At 41.7% G+C, this 16515-nt stretch overlaps 1 protein-coding gene across 1 annotated transcript in view; it reads right to left on the reverse strand.

Moving 5' to 3' along the window:
* Positions 1–2664: 2664 nt before the first annotated feature.
* Positions 2665–16515, reverse strand: part of crebbpa (CREB binding protein a) — a 65843-nt gene continuing 51992 nt past the window's right edge. The window contains exons 20-30 of the mRNA XM_036214029.1: positions 14913–15000; positions 14696–14773; positions 14540–14607; positions 13471–13621; positions 9414–9560; positions 9209–9322; positions 8956–9121; positions 8647–8814; positions 7696–7857; positions 6176–6457; positions 2665–6074 (exon numbers count right to left, since the gene is read on the reverse strand). Coding sequence (XP_036069922.1) covers positions 3822–6074; positions 6176–6457; positions 7696–7857; positions 8647–8814; positions 8956–9121; positions 9209–9322; positions 9414–9560; positions 13471–13621; positions 14540–14607; positions 14696–14773; positions 14913–15000 — 3677 coding nt within the window. The 3' untranslated portion in view covers positions 2665–3821. The remainder of the gene's footprint in view (positions 6075–6175; positions 6458–7695; positions 7858–8646; positions 8815–8955; positions 9122–9208; positions 9323–9413; positions 9561–13470; positions 13622–14539; positions 14608–14695; positions 14774–14912; positions 15001–16515) is intronic.

A 16515-nucleotide genomic window follows, 5' to 3' on the forward strand; every position in this document is an offset into this window, starting at 1 on the left:
AATTATGAACTAGATATATAGCATTATCTGTGATAATGATAATGTGAATGTAAGCTGAATTTGGAGATGCTAGTGCTGATAGATGAAAACACTGAAGCTGATAGCCATCTAAAATATTAGTTAAATGTCAAATTATCATAAAAAAAAAACTTAGATTAACAGAAACAGCTAGCATGAAGCTAAAATATTAGTAGTCAATGTTAAATCAATTAAATAACTTTCAATATTTTACTCTACATAAAAATATATTTTGTCAAAATAATACAAGTTAGAAATGAGTTCAAGATAACATCAGGTCATTAATAACAATAAAATAAAATGATCTGGAGGGCCGGATCCGGCCCCCGGGCCATGACTTAGTATAAGCAACTGAAAAGATTTGATCATTGTTCTTTGATTATTTGCAAATAAAGATTTTCTGAATATTTTAAGCTTGTTGTTATTTGGTAGTTCACAAACCGAAACAAAAGTGGCTCAAAAATCCGTGTTCGAACTGCCGTGGATGAATCGTCTCCTCCCTACTAGATATTTTATAACAGGGATCTGCAACCTGCAGCTCCAGAGCCACATGGGCCTCTTTGGTTAAAATAAAATGGTTTTAAAAAAATGAAAAGGTAGCAAAAGGAAAAAGTGAGTGAGTAGTAAAGTTAAAAAAGCGGTTAAAGGACGGTAAGAATCAACAGTAGACATAATTGTCCATTTAATAGTTGATCAACATCATACTGACACATTTGGACTTTATTTGAGCCTAATTTATAACTGGAAATCAATATATTGTCAGTAAGCACAACCGGATTTAAAGCTACATTGAGTTATAATCCACTGGATTATAAAGCAGGTTTTTTTGTTTAAAAAATTGAAGGATTTAAAGTCTTCCTGGTGGCTTTAATATATGGTAGGGGTCACTTCATTAGCTCTGGTTTAGTCTTTGTTGGTTATATTTATGCATTTTTGGCTGAAATGTTCCAGAAACGGTCAAATAAACCGTTTTTAAAAAATCATTGTTGACTTTACACTTCATATTGTATTTGCTGTATTGACATGATCCTATAGGAAGTCTTTTATTTTGAAAGGAAGTCATGCAAAGCTTTGTCAAAAGTTATAAACTATTTTAATTTTTTAATCTATTTTCTCTTCATGTTTTTATTTAATTTATGAAAAAAACAAACAGTTAATTTAAATGTATCATGTCAGTAACAAAAACATAATATAAATCAGAAAGGTGTTTTCCTAAATGGTGATTGAAGACTTTGCGGCTCCTTCTGGTTTTTGGTCGGCGAGAAATCGACCTGAATGGCTCTTGAAGTGTTGAGGGCTGCAGACCGTCTCATGACACGTGTTCGTGATTAGATATACACCTACACAAAACCAACCCCCAGACTCCCCAGGGTAGAAATGTTTTGTTTCTTTCTTCTGGTTTTACATTTGCTGCTCCTTCCTACCAGGTCATCAATGTAAATGAGAATTTGTTGTCAATTGATCCTCCTGGTAAAAGAAAGGTTTAAAAAAAGCACTACTGCAGATCATTCACAGCCATCAGACTGCACAACCTTGTGTGTATATATATATATATATGTGTGTGTGTGTGTATATTTTTATCCTGTATTATGTATTTGTAACTATTTTAGTACATTTCAAAGCTTTTATTTACTATTTTTTGCATTCTGTGTTGCCATCACAAATGAATTTCTCCACGTGAGATGAAGTTCAATTCAGTCAAGTTACACTTTCATAGTTGAGCCTTTTCTAGTTAAATTGTTTCAGATCAAATCTTTATTTTATTCTCACAGAGAAAGTTATGTAAAAGCTCCTTTTTGTTACAAAAACACTTTTTTAAAAATGTTTGCAGACATCTTGATGGATAAACTAAACCGTGGTGTGCAAACAGAACAGCACGACCAAGACTGGTGGTTGTGGTACTTCCGCTCTATGGAGCTCAATCGGGGCCAATTCCATTTGAAACCCAAATATATATATATATATATTGATGTTTGGCCAAAACAAATGTTATTGTCCAAAACTTTTTGCTATTCTAAAAAAAAAAATCATTGTTTTCAGCTTCAAATGTTGTTTTGTAGGTTAAAAACTTTTTTTTTTTTTAATCTGAAATTTTCAGTTTCAAAACCTTTGGCCCCATTGTGGCCCGTTTGGGCGGGGCTAACATGAAGAACCAATCAAAATCGATGAGGGTGGTAACTTCAGTCCCGGTGCATTCACTGACTCTGAGAACTGTGATAATCACGGTCAGGAAATGTCTGTAGTCTGTACCGTCACAGTCTGAAGTTGTCCCGGGTGTAAAAATCAGAGTTTTATCTTGTACAAACTGCGAGACCAAAACGCCGTTCTAGCCCGTTCAAAGTGCTATCGTATTGAGTTAAATACAAACATAGAAAACGCCAGTTTCAGATTCAGAAAAAAAAATAGAGTTGTAAGTTAAAACATTTTCTTTTATTATAATTTTGAGTTTTAAAACCTAAAAAAACTGAACGTTTGAAGCTGAAAATACTTTTAGAATAGCAAAACGTTTCAGACATTTAACATTTTTTGGACCAAACACTAATATTTTTTGGTTTCAAATAATATTGGCCTCATTTGACCTCCATACCGTTGTGCACCGGTTGCTGGTAAAGTCGTAACAAATGAACACACCGACATGAGCACTGATGCCTCATTCAGTCAACAGAGTACCGCAGTTCTTCTGTTGCACACCATTTATTTAACAATATGGTATAGAAGTAAGAAATGAGTCTTACCAGTTTTACAGTGATTCCTTTCTATCTTCCTTATATTTATAGTCATTTGCTTAGCTTGATTTACAATAGGAGAAAAAAGCTAATCCCCAGTTCAAGTTTCTGTGAGAGGACTGAGGGCTGATGTTCGCTTGGAGGAGACTCCCAAAAATTCCCTGGACCCTTTAGAGTAGATTGAGGGCATTATTGAGACGCAGCCTACAACACCCTGCTATCATTCCACCTCAGCTTGGGGCTGGACTCTTTCTCGCTCTCTCTTTACACTTTACAACATCTGTATGCCAAAAAGTATGACAAAATCGTTTTAATGTCATAGCAACAACTTTCTACACCTGCAAGACATCTTCCACATGGAGGTTGCAGTCCATTGTTTTCTACTTTGGTGAAACCGTTCCACGTTGCTTTTGTTTTAGTGAGGGTTTTTGTCAGTGTCTTCATGTGTGCCTGCATACATGCCTGTGAGTACAAAAGCCATTTCCTACTTTAATACAAGTGAGTGATCTTCATCCACACAGAGGGGAAGGGAGCCGTCCCTGAAGTTATGGAACAACACTACATTACAACTGCCAGGAACAAATGAAAGCCTGGCCAAAATATTTTAGTTCAACACAAATGTATTACTTTTGTTCTCAAAGGTACAAAATAAAATGATACAAATAATATAATGCAATTGTACATTTCTTTAAAAAAAAGAGATAAAGGCATGAAACTATAGCAAAAACAAACCAAAATGACAGTGAGATCTTAACACATTTGGTCTCAACCCAAAATATATTCTTTGTGATTTTATTAAAGAACAAACTCTGCAAACTCCTGAACCATTCAGAGGAGGAAACATCAGCCATGTGGATTCAGGAAATGCTGGAATTCCCTAAAGTTGTTGGCTTTTTGTTTGACCAAATGGAGCTTTTCCAACATCTTAAACTTTATACACACCAGTACAAAAGAACCGTTTACAACTTTAGAAAGAACAAACGAAGCCCTGGAGGATCGAGTCTGGAGGATGGGCGGCTCAGGGGGAGGGCGGGTCCCTGGGAGAGCAAACCAGTCCTTCTGCTCTTTGTACGAATGCTACAATCCCTCCACAAACTTCTCCAGAGTGTCCCCGGTAGCATCCCCCCCTAGTCCCAAGTCACTGCTCAGCCCCGCCCTGGTGGGCGTGTTGAGCTGTGGGAGCATGGCGCTCTGTTCCGGCGTGCCCAAGTGTCCCGGCTCCATGGACTGCAGCGAGCTGGCCAGTCCTGGATGGGGGGAGTTTGAGTGTGGGGGAGGATGCTGAGGGGAGGGCTGCGGCTGGTTCTGGACCTGGGGGGAGGGGCTGGAATGTGGAGGCTGGGGCTGCTGCTGCGACGGTGGACAGGGAGACTGGACCGGCGCCGGAGAACGGACCTGGTTGCTGAGGGCGTTAGCTAGCGCTGGCTGTCCGGAAAGGCAGGTTGCCCCCTGAGCCTGGGGGGCCAGCAGGTGGGTCTGGGGGCTCATGGGGCTGGGCTGGGCCGGGGAGCCCATCTGCTGCTTCAGGACAGCCTGCTGCTGCTGCTGTGGAAGTTGCTGCTGTTGCAGCAACCGTTGATGCAGCAGGTTCTGGGAGGAGTCCATCCCCATGGCAGACTGACCCAGCTGACTCATGGGGGGCAGCTGAGCCATGGGGCCCCCGGCTGCCCCTGCCGCTCCCTGCATGCTTATCTGATGCTGCTGCTGCATGCGGAGCTGGGAGTACGTGTTTGAGGCCCCCTGTGGCGGAGCAGGGAACTGTCCGGGATGGCCCTGAGGCATCCCCCCCCCCTGCTGCTGCTGCTGCTTCATCAGCTGCCGCCGGTAGATCTCCTGCATCTGGGGGCTGCTGTTGTGAGCTGCATTGATCAGCTGCCCGGGGGCCCCGAGGGGGGCCATGACCTGCACAGCAGGCTGCTGCTGCTGCAGAGGCATCCCTGGCCTCTGCCCCGGGCCTCCTGGCAGGGCCATAGTCTGCATTGTCTGCATGCCGGGTTGCTGCTGCTGCTGCTGCTGCTGCTGCTGCTGCTGCTGCGGTGGCGGCTGGTTTGCGTGGTACTTGGCTGTTCGCTGTTTGATGAAAGCGGCCATGAGCTGAGGGTTGGATTTGAGGATGTTGAGGACTTGCTGCTGCTGCTGAGGTGAGCTGGGTGATTTGAGGGTGCGCAGGAGGTCCTGCAGGGCGTTGGGCGGTATGGTGCCGGGTCTCTGTGGCGTCTGCGGCCGGGCTCCGGGCTGCTGCGGTATCAACATCCTCTGGCCTTGCTGAGCCTGCGGCCCCGGTGCGATCATGGGGCGCTGCATGCCCATCGGCTGCTGAGGAGTCTGACCGATGACGAGACCCGATGGTGGAGTCTGGGCGGCTTGCATAGGCCCCGCCCCCGGCCACTGTCCCGGAGCCATGGCAGACTGCACTACCTGCGGTCCCCGGGGGCCGGGCACCATCTGCATGGTGGGCTGTGCCGGTCCAGCCATGCGCTGCTGAGGCTGTTGAGGGTTCATGTGCATGCCGTTCATGTTGAACCTGTAGTTCTGCTGCGCCTGCGCCATCATCTCGATGTGTTTCGCCATTTTGACTGCGGCGGGCGGAGCCTGCTGTTGTGCTAGCTGCTTAGGCTGCATGGGGGGCTGGGGGAGGGCGGGCTGCTGCTGATGGAGAGGGGAGGCGTGCGGGCCGGGCTTCCCCTGGGAGACCGGCGCTTGCGGCTGAGCGGTGCGAGGCGCGGTGGGGAAAGACGGCGACAGGACACCTGCTGAGCTAGGAGTCTGCGGCTGGTTGGACAGAGGCTGCTGGGGCGTTTGGGGGGTGTTGGGCTGGGCGTGGGAGGTGGGAGTGCTGGGGGCGGTGGATGGGGGTGGGGACGGCAGGGGCATGGTTCTGCCCTGCATGGTGGCCATCCTTCTCCTCATCAGCTGGGCCTGCTGGAGTCTGTGCTGGATCTGCTGCTGGCGGAGTTTGTGCTTGATGTTCAGGCAGAACGGGACGGGGCACTTGTTCTCCTGGCAGTGCTTGGCGTGGTAACAACACAGAGCGATGAGCTGCTTGCACACGGGGCAGCCGCCGTTGGTCTTGCGCTTGCAGCCCTTGGTGTGCTGCACCACTCGTTTCATCTTCTGGCAGGACGGCAGAGAGCAGTTGGCGTTGCGGCACTGGCAGGCGTGGACCAGGGACTGGATGCAGCGCTGGATGCTGAGGCGACGGCTCTCCTGCGGGCTCTTCGAAGCTTCCCCGCTCTGGCCGTTGCTGTCGTCATCGAGGCCGAGACCCCACTTAACCATCTGATGTTCGTGGCCCTTCGTGTTGTAGCAGTTAATGCAGAGATCAAAGTCCTGAGAGGGAAAAAGAAAAAGTTACAAGAAGTCCACAACAGATGAACCAATGCCTGAGGTCAGCAGAGCTCGACGGCCTTTAGACAGAATGAGGAGCTTACCTCACACACAGTGCAGTGCCAGCGAGTCTCCACGTGGTGCTTACACTCATTACAAGTGTACACAAAGCGGTCCTGTCCTTGGTTGTGCAGTTCAACCAGCATGCACATTGTGCTCCACTTGCACCTCCGCAGGGAGCTGAACTCCCAGTGCTTATCCCGGGCCAGAGTCAGGAAGGCGTCCCGGCCGTCCATTAGGTCACAGGAAATCAGGGGGTCGGGGTCAACAATGGGAGGCAAAGTGTTGACCATGGGACCCGAGTGAAGATGGATTACAAAAAACACCTAGAGCAGAGAAACCGTGTGGTTAGAGAACAATTCAAACCAGAAAGAGAAAGTCAACATGCCAGACTCTAGCTCCAGTGTTCTGGATACTATCATCACTCCTGTTTATGGAAATAACATCAGTCCAGCGGATATGCATCACTTATCCATGTAGAATTTTAGGTTAGTAAAGCCAAAGTCCCATTAGCTGTAACGCACTGCAATGTGTGAAATTTGTTCTCCCCAGTTGACCCCTCCCCTGCGGGAGCGGTGAGGTGCAGACACAGCCGCACTTGGGAACCAATTGGTGGTTTAACCCCCCAATCTCCATGCTGAGTGCCCAGCAGGGAGGCACTGGGTCCCATTTTTAGGGTCTTTGTTACAACTCGGCCGGGATTTGAACTCAACCTCCCAGTGTCAGGGCGGACACTCAATGGTAACCCTTGTGCTCTCCTAGGTATGCTAACGTTGGGAGTGGGGTCATCTGGACCCCACAAGACACCGTGCTGAACATTTTTATTCAAAGATTTTCACTAACGGATCACAAAACTCACGGCTCGGATCGTGTCACTGTTTTAGGATCACGGTTCAGATCATAATAATAAAAAAAACAAGAGGGGAAAACAAGATAAAAGTCTAAAATTACTTTTTTAAAAGCTTTAAAGCATATATTTGAGAAAACATATGTAAAGTACTTCAAAGCATAAATACACACTCCCGGATCTTTGAACATAAAACTAAAAACATATAGTTTCTGGTTTCATTTACATTCTGGAGACCAAATCTACAAAATCCGAGAAAAGAATGCTGAATATGCAAACGCCAGAAACTCTGACGCATGTTAAAACAAATGTACAGTACAGGGAATTGACGAGAACTGCATTCGATGTGGACAGAATTGATTTTAATAACGCGTGCGAGGAACGCAGCGGGGGGGGGGATCCGTGTTAGACGTGTGGACCAAACCGTGGCTAGTGATCCGTATGGATCAGATTATCTGTGATCCGTCTATACCTCTAATTTTCACTGGTGTCAGTGGCAGACATTAAACCATGTCCACATTTGTCATGGGAGGGATCACACATCAACGTAAGGCTGGGGTCACCTGGACCCCAGAAGGGAGCAGGAGGGTTAAGTGTTTTTAAAAGCTCTCTTTTAGATAAAACCTAACACTTAATGATTCTATTGACTTCCTCACACAAAGTTTTGTTCCAGTTGGACATTGTTGTAACAATGAAAGAGATGAGAGCCTGTCGGACCTCTTTGTGCTTCTCCATTGTGGCGTATAACTTCTGGGACAGGTCGTTTGCTACATTTGGCATTCCGGGCTTCTTCTTATTGGCTCGGCTGATGCTGCTCTTGTTTTTATTGGTTTTCTTGTTGTTCTTCTTCTTAGCGTTTTTGCTGTCACTTGGGGTTCCCTGTTAAAAAAAAAAGATATTCATCACTGTAATGTGGCAATATTGATCAAAAACAAGAAGCAATTTCTCTGTAAATGTTGTCCTGTTTTTGACCGTTGACTGTATATGAGAACTGGACAGAGTGACCACTCCCCCTGGTGTTCCAAACAGGAAGTACCTGCTGGTTCCAAGTTGTCAAAATCCCATAGACTTCTATAGAGAAATCAACAGTCATTTTATTTGTCAGAACAACCATTCTTGATCTGATACTTAGATAATAGATAAACTTAGATCATCTTCTTGATCATTTTCATGTTTTTTCATGACATTTTTCTATAGTTCAAGTTCTTAAAGTTGCCTCATTAAATATGGGTGGAGCCTGCTGGTCCCCACATTTAACATTCAAAACGTTTGACAGATTTCTTGTAGCCCGTTTTCAAGTGGTAGGCGTGGTCTTCCAACAAGCTCACTCCTGAGTGGCAGGAATGGTCACCATAGAAACGATGACTCAGATGAACTCGGACCAATCACTACTAACTGATGACGTCTGGTTCCAACATTGCGACGTCCATGTCGCAAAAAAATGGCGACTGAATTGACTTGATTTGGTCGGAGCTGGAAGTGAAGCGTATTCTATTAGTGACGTCACACTCACTATGTCCAGATCTCACATACTGTCAACTTGATAGCCTGATAAACTGAGATGCACATTTGTTTCTGAAAAAAATGATACAAGTTAACCGGAGTAATAAAGGAATTGTGTTGTAAATTAAAAGACAACTTCACAGTAGGCGTGTGTAAGGTTTGTACCTCAGGCATTTCAGAGGCAGCTGTGTTCTCCTCTTTCTTTCTCTCCTCCTCCTCTTGCTCCAGCTCCTTAATGCTCTCCTCCAGAACGTTCGGCCAAAAGTCGCCTTCAAAATACGGCAGCTCGTTGGCAGAAGTGAGTCTGTCTTCAGTCGCTTGTTTGAAGATGTCCTGAAAAAAAGACGTAAAACAAGTTCAGGATTTTGATCAGCAAGAAAACTCAAAATTCCTGCCACAACTCAGAGTAACAAACGAAAGGACAGCAGCCATCATCTACAGGTGATCCATTCACATGAGCAACTGTCTTCTAACCTTGTAGTCGTGCAGGATCCTCTCTGCAAAGGCTTTGTCCAGCATCTTTCGGTACCACTCCTGCAGTCTCTTTGGTTTAGGGATCTTCTGATCAGGGGGGTGGCAGTGGAAAATGTAGTCATCTCCTTCACTGGGGGGACACGCCCAGATGTGGCCCTGAGCATAGCTGCAGAACCCCACAAACAGGTCGCATTAAAGCTTGAAACAAGGATTTTCAACAAGTGAAGACCTGTAAGCGTGTGAGAAGACTAACCCCAGCTTTTTGACATATTCAAGATACCCAATCAGTATCTCATGGTAGACTGCAGTTCTTAAAAGGCGAGGCCTGAAGAAGTGAATACTGTCCAGGTATGATATGTAGACACGTCTGCACCAAGTGACACAGAACACAAAGTCAACTTCCCAGATACTAAAATGACATGTTTGCACACTAGCACAGGTTGAAAGAACAAACATACCTGTTGTTAGGAAATGGGCATTCAGAGCCATACTCCTGCACATGCATGCCAAAAAAGCAAACGTCCACGCCGTCAATTTCCTCAAATGCAAAAAGTGCTTTGGTTCTGTAAGGAAAGGTCTCTGGCATTTCACCAGTGTCCACAAACCTGTTGGGACAGAACACACAAGAACACAAAAAGTCTTGTTAAAAAAGTCCTAACTAGGGATGTGGTATAGAAACTAGTATGGATGGGAACCGGCGCCGTGTCATCAGTTTTTACCGGACCGATAACTGTGTTGTTTAGTGTAGTGGCGTGGCAACAGCGCGGGCATGGCGTGCAATACTACTCCATCTTTCCTGCTGCAGTGTGAAGGGGAGGGGCTTCTCATGCTCTCTCACACTAATCTTCTGCTGGAAGCTAAAAAGGTCCAAAGTGTGGCGGTATTTTTCCACAGTAGACGCAGACGGCAGACGCCGTCTCAGATGTAACAAAAACATGTCTGTAAGGGCGGGAACGCCGATAACAGGGCTTAAACACACCAGATGAAAGCGGAGAGGTGTGCAGCGTTTGACCGTCCAAGTGAGACGTCTAACACCACTGCTGGCTCCATCAGCACTGTGAATCAATGATCATAGGATATTAGCAGACTGAATGTTTATGTTAATACAGATTAGGGCTGTGAGAGTTTATGTGTTAACGTTAATAGAACATAATTACTTTGTTAATAACAACCTCAGGCGTCCTGCCCGGGGAGGGAGGGAGACGAAGTTGACTGGGATGCGAAATCCAAAGAGGAAACAGACATTTTATTTTATTTTGGGATTGGGAATAACATGAATTTTCCACAAAAACAAGCACCGTTTTTGAGTGCTGGAATTGAGGAAACTCTGTGGTTCTCCGCGAAAGTCCCGCCCACTGACGAAGACGAGCAGTTCAGAGTGGACAGACACGCCCCCACCTGTGTAGATTCCAGCTGAGCCGACCAGAAATCCAGCTGGATCAAACTTCTCCCACAAAAAATGTTTTTTTATTTTCCGCAAACACAATAAAAAATGTATGAGGAAGAAATAGAAAGCTAAAGAAAAATCCAGAATTCCAGGAAAAATGTCAAATAAACGACAGTGAGAAATTCTTATTTTTTGGGGCTGCCTGCTGTGACGTTAGCCTGGATTTTATCGTTTTCATTCAAAAACATGTTTATTAGTTTGGTGACACATTTTATTCTTGTTCTTTTTATAAAGTTACACCTAAAACTTTCCTGGTATGTTGTAAAAACATTTTGTTAATCACTTTTGAGGTTTCCACAGCAAAATGAACCACATTTTTCCAGATGGAATTTTCAGTTTTTTTCATGATTTTATAAAGGTAGAGTCACATGGGAGAGATTGTGTTGATTAAAATACCAAATAAGCATGCAAGTTATCTTTCAAATTTAAAATACAAAAAATGTTAAGGTATTCATATTCCAAAACAAAAACTGAGTTTTAGACCCAAATTCCAAAGATTTAAAATAAAAGTTCTAAATGTACAATTTTGCATCTGATTTCGTATTATGATGATTTGCAGATAAGTTACTTGCAAATACTGTAATGAAAACAAAAGGAAAAGGCGATTAATCGGGATTTATTTTTTCCAGATTTGCAATTAATTAGTTAATTTTTTGATTGATTCCCGGCTCTAATAAAAATACACATTGTGTATTTTTATTTCCACCGATTTGTTCTTTGAAGTGAGGAGGTTATCTGATATTCTTTCCGTTTTGGTTCTTTATTGGAGCTTTGTTTATCTAACTTGTAGGTAATAGGTATGTTTTTATTACAAAGACATGTTAGTATTTATTGATCCTTTTATCGGGCTGGTGCAAAGGACATCAAATTAAAATATTGTGTTTTGATTTGTTACAAAATAAAAGGTTTTCATGGACACAGTTGGTTTATTTTCTCTTCCTGGTTTTCACACAGAAAAGCATCAATAAGATCCCTGAATCAATGAAAGAAAATCTTAACAAAACCATCTCTAGTCAAAACATTTGTTTTTGTTTAACAGTTTCAAATTGTCCAAACATTTTAACATCAACTTATTTTTATTTCTTTTCATTTATTATGCAACTTTTCCTCGATAGCAAATGAGTCTAGACTTTTATTTTGAAGCATCCGAAATTGACACTCACCAGTAGCAGCATTTTCTCCTCTTTGGCGATTAAAAGTTAGTTAGTCGACACATGGTGAGTGAATGTTTGCATCTAATTATGCTTTTCAGCTCTCACTTTGGTTATCGGGAGCCAGTCAGAACTGGAAGACAAACCCGCTGGACTTTAACAAAAGTGTTGATTTGGTGAATGCGATGTATCATTAGCATGATGCTAATGCTAACAAGCTGCTCCGTGTTTTGCTAGTATGTAAACACCAACCAGATTACAGTCCAACAATGTTTCACTGACCAGACTTTGAGATGTGGCGGATAAATACAACATTAATTCGTAGGTCATTCATTATGTTACAGCTGTGGCCGTATTTGGTTTTGTCTTTCTTTTTGGTGCTTGTATTTTTGTCAGAGTGCGACATCTTTGTGTTTTGTGGATCTTTGTGTCTGTCTGTCTTTTGATTTCTTTCAGGTGTGGTGCTGGAGGCGTGGCTCCCCATTGGTTCAACCTGAAGGAGGGGAGCCTTCAAAAGCACCACATGGACCTCCAGACCATGAGAAGGGAGCTGGGCTGCAACATGTCTCCACTGCAGCTCAGTGAACTTCTCCACCTGTTTTGTGCACACTTTGTAGTTTCTTTGGTGTTTTGTGTTAAGTCCCACTCTGTGTTCTGTGTTTAGTGTTGGTTTGATTTAGGTGAAGCTGTAGAGGTGAACTGCCATTTTCTTTAGTAAATGTTTTCTCCTGTTTATGTTAGTCCAGGGAGGTTAGTGTTTGTTGTTCTTTTACTGTTTCTTTTACAGGTAAGCTCCCTGGGTTGAGTTAGTTGGGGTTTTGTTTGTTGTTTTGGCCTTGGTTCACCCTGAAGCCTTTTGCTTCACTTTTAGGTGTTTTGGTCTTTGTAAATTTGTTAACTTTTTATGGACACTTTTGTTGTGTTTTTGTTAAACACTTATTTAATTTACCTTTATGTTAGGCCCCAGATCCCCTAGACAAATTGGGGTGTAACAATTAAAAACTGTTTTTTAATATGATTACTGAGTTGAACCCACCGAGTATTAACAGCAAGTGTTACATACAAGCTGCAACTTGTGTCAGATGATGTGACCCCCCCACCTCTTTCCCTCATGAGAACACTCTAGATATGATAAATAACAACAATAGTCCAGATCTTTGTTTTTGTTATGACTTCATATAAATGTAATCCATTGGAGACAGAATCAGGAAATCTCTGGTAAATCTCTGAACTTTTTCTCAGTGTGTTTAAATTTCAGTTTCCAGTTAGTTGACAACAGAGACGTGTTCATATCATTTATAAATAACCTCTATGCAATTGAATTTTCTTAGAGAAAAGTTCAAAAAGTAAAATGTCTAAGGAAAGTAGCGTTATCATTTTACATTTGTTCTGTAAAGCCTAAAAAACATTAGAATTTATTTGTAGAATTAATCATTGTTTTTAAAAGCAACCAAACACACAGTTTAATGGTCTATTTTATTTATGTTCTTGTTTGAAACTTGAAAGCTTTAGATTTAATTTTCAGTTCATGTAATATGTAGACAGACATTTTTAGTAATTTAAAAAACTAGTTGCATGATTGTCAGTGAATCTGTTATGATGAAACTATGATAGGAAATAAATATTTAAATCTAAACAACCTGCTGATGACACATCTCTGTTTTGAGCCACAGAGCGTTCAAATCTGACAAATATAGTTATTTGGTTTATATTGTGATACAAATCATTATCGCCCGATATGAAAAAACCCAAATCAATATGAAAAAGTCCATATCGCCCAGCCCTAGTTCGTGCACATCTTTTCTCATGAGGTGAGGGGTTGGAGTGAACACCAGAGGAACACGTAAGGGTCAGAAAGGGTCGACCCCATACAGGCGCATCAGTGACTGGCTCTCCTCTCGCCTTCAGAGGCATTACCTGGCTTTCATGCCCGGCTTGACTTCCACTGTTTTGTCAGAGCTCGCCACCACTCTCACAAAGACTTCTCCGGCCTCTGGATGGTTCTGTCTCTTCAAATATTTATTCACTCGGTCCTCTATGTGCATTCCAAGTCTTGTCGACTGCAGTCCTGAGTTTCACAATGGAAGAAAACATCTCAAAATGTCATTTTTTTGTGTCTTTAAGTCAAGGAAAGTAAAATGTTGTGGCCTAATATGACTAAATAATTTGAAACAGGAAACTACGGACACTATTATGAGAGTAAATAAAACTCTCAGTAGCAAAAATAAAGGGAGAAACTAGGGCTGGGTACTGATCATTTCCAGAAACGATTCGATTCACAAGAGCCTGGATCAATTCGAGTCTTTTTGGGGTTTTTTTTTTCTTTCGATCCTCTGAATTCAATTAGATTTTGAGTTTACACATTTAGATACTTTTGCTTTGAAATAAATTAATAATTTACTATATGTTTTGAATATATGTATATTAATCTGATCCAGTTCACATACTGTAAATGTATCAGTGAAATAATGAGATTGTTAATATCATCCAGTGTTACATGGATTCTCTAAAGGAGAAGTTCTAACTAAAATGTTCAGATCATTAACATTGGAAACATTGTTCTGTTTCTCCTGGAGGACGTTTCAGTTTGGACACTAGGTGGGGACCTAGCATTAGCATTAGCCGTCCTATAGGAAATTCCATTTAACAATAACATCAAGCTAGCGGACTTTAGCTATATGTGCTAAATCGATTTACATTTTTATGAATAGATTATTAATCTGTTAAGCTTTAATCGATTCAAATCGATTGATTTGATCAACCCAGCTCTAGTAAAATCCAACAGTGAACCTCAAACAACCAAAGCCTATAAGCTCTACAAACATAATAACATACGCAACCTCATTCTTGGTGTCAAATGCATCAAACCTCACTAAATGTTACTGTTGCAGCACATGAACTTCTACCTCTCTAGCCATTCATATCTTTCTGTAGTACAATCATTCATAAAGAACTTATTTGCAAATTTAGGATGAAAAAAACCCACTTTTTGCTGTGAACTTGTTTTCCTTCTTAGTTTTCCCACTTTTCTTTAGACAGTTATCACAGATGAATCTGGAAAAGGGACAAAGATGTCATCTGTACAATAAATAAAGGACATTTTACGTTAAAAAATTCCATAGGACAGAAGTTCCCATCTTACCCGGATGGCCAAATCACCTCGTAGTGTAATACACATATCTGGTGCATTTTTCGTCCACAATCTTTACATTCAACAAAACTGCGGGGAGAAAGAAAATGTATCTGAAAAGCTCACACAGAAAAAATAGGGAATATTTCGAAATATGACGTCTAAATCAGACAGTCTCGATGGAAATCACATCAGTGCAAAACTGTTTTCATCTCTCACAGCTACTTACGGTTCAGGATCCAGCACATCATTCTTCTTACGTTCAAACTGATCTTTTGATATCATCCTAAAGCACGTTAAAAACAAAAAATACAAATCTTAGTAACTAAATATAAATTCAGTTCAAACCAGGTCAGTCAAGCCACGACTTCGATTTTTTTCGAGTTATGTTTTCTTTTTGGTCTTTACATCAAACTGTTTTCCTACTAACAGAAATGATTCAATACAAATAAGCAATGATACATAATAGAGCTGGCCGATGTGGAATTTTCATTCCAAATTACATTTTTATCCCTCTCTATTTTTACTTTTCTTTAACAAAAAATGACAACATATTTTTAACAAAACTATTTTACTGTAATATTTCCTTTGGAAATTGGCTCACAGACAAATAACTAAATATAAACTGTAAAAATGTTTGTAGAACATTGCAGCGGGTGTTTTGTGAGCTACCGTTAGCTTAAGCATGGAATGAAGAGAAATAATCCAATCATTCGGCAGAACACTTTTAGTAACCGCTGATGTTGCCATGTGTGGTTTGATGCCAATTTTTGACTCAACAGTCAAGTTGGCCAGTAAATGAAGGAAAATCTAAACATATTTTTACTGGACAAATTATTACATTACTTTACTAAGAAATTTACATGATTGTTATTTTTTTTTTAATATTATGACCAACACTGGCTTTGTAACGTTATAAAGACACTACTAAAAGTACAAAGTGGATTGATGTCTGGTATTATATTTATAAAATACAGATTTTATAAATGTTCTATGAATTAATGTTGCTGCATTTATCCGACTCGTCTTAAAACACTTCCCGACTTTGAACCGATCCTCCGTGTTTACATAGAAGACAGGAGCAGCTGGTTAGCATTAGCGGCTAGTATCGTAGCATGCTAGCGTCAGTGTGCAACAACAACGCTGTGTTCAACACTTTTACTAAACGTTCTGTTGCTGCTGCAGACCAGCAGCTTTATCCTCCAGGTCTGTCTGGATCCAGGAGAAAGTCTCTGGATGTCCCGCCAAAGAGCTAAAGGCTACACAGGCACAGTTAGCAAAGGGGGGTGGGGTGGGGGCTTCTCGTAGCACACATCATTTTTGCTTCGTTTCTTTCTTTTGAACAGTCTTTTTTTCTTTCTCTCTGCCTCACTGAAGAATCTCCTCTGCTAGCTGCAGCTTTCATGTCTGCGCTTTGCAAGGGACGGACGGGCTGACCTTACACCGAACTACAGAAGCCCAAGAGAGCAGAGAGCTGTAAAAGTTAAACTCTTGATTTTTAAAAAATAAATCATCTAAAACAACAAAATATGAATTATTCAATAATATCGATTAGAGCTGTCAGGCGGTTAAAATTTTCAATCGCAATTAATCGCATTTTGTCCTGAGTTAACTCGCAATTAATCACAAATTAGTATGTGGGCTTTCTTTAAGGAAAAAAAGTGTGTGCTTTGTGGAATTTAGTAGTTCTACATTAATTATGAAAACAAGAATGGCAAAAATTAATAGTTTTCATCAGAAATAATTTATTTTGTAACATTGTATTGAGATAAACTTAACAATAAAAGGCTGTAACATAAAATGCCTAACAAAAGCCCAAGTGCAAGTGAAGG

The sequence above is a fragment of the Oryzias melastigma genome, linkage group LG1 (assembly GCF_002922805.2).
Source record: "Oryzias melastigma strain HK-1 linkage group LG1, ASM292280v2, whole genome shotgun sequence".
NCBI lineage: Eukaryota > Metazoa > Chordata > Actinopteri > Beloniformes > Adrianichthyidae > Oryzias > Oryzias melastigma.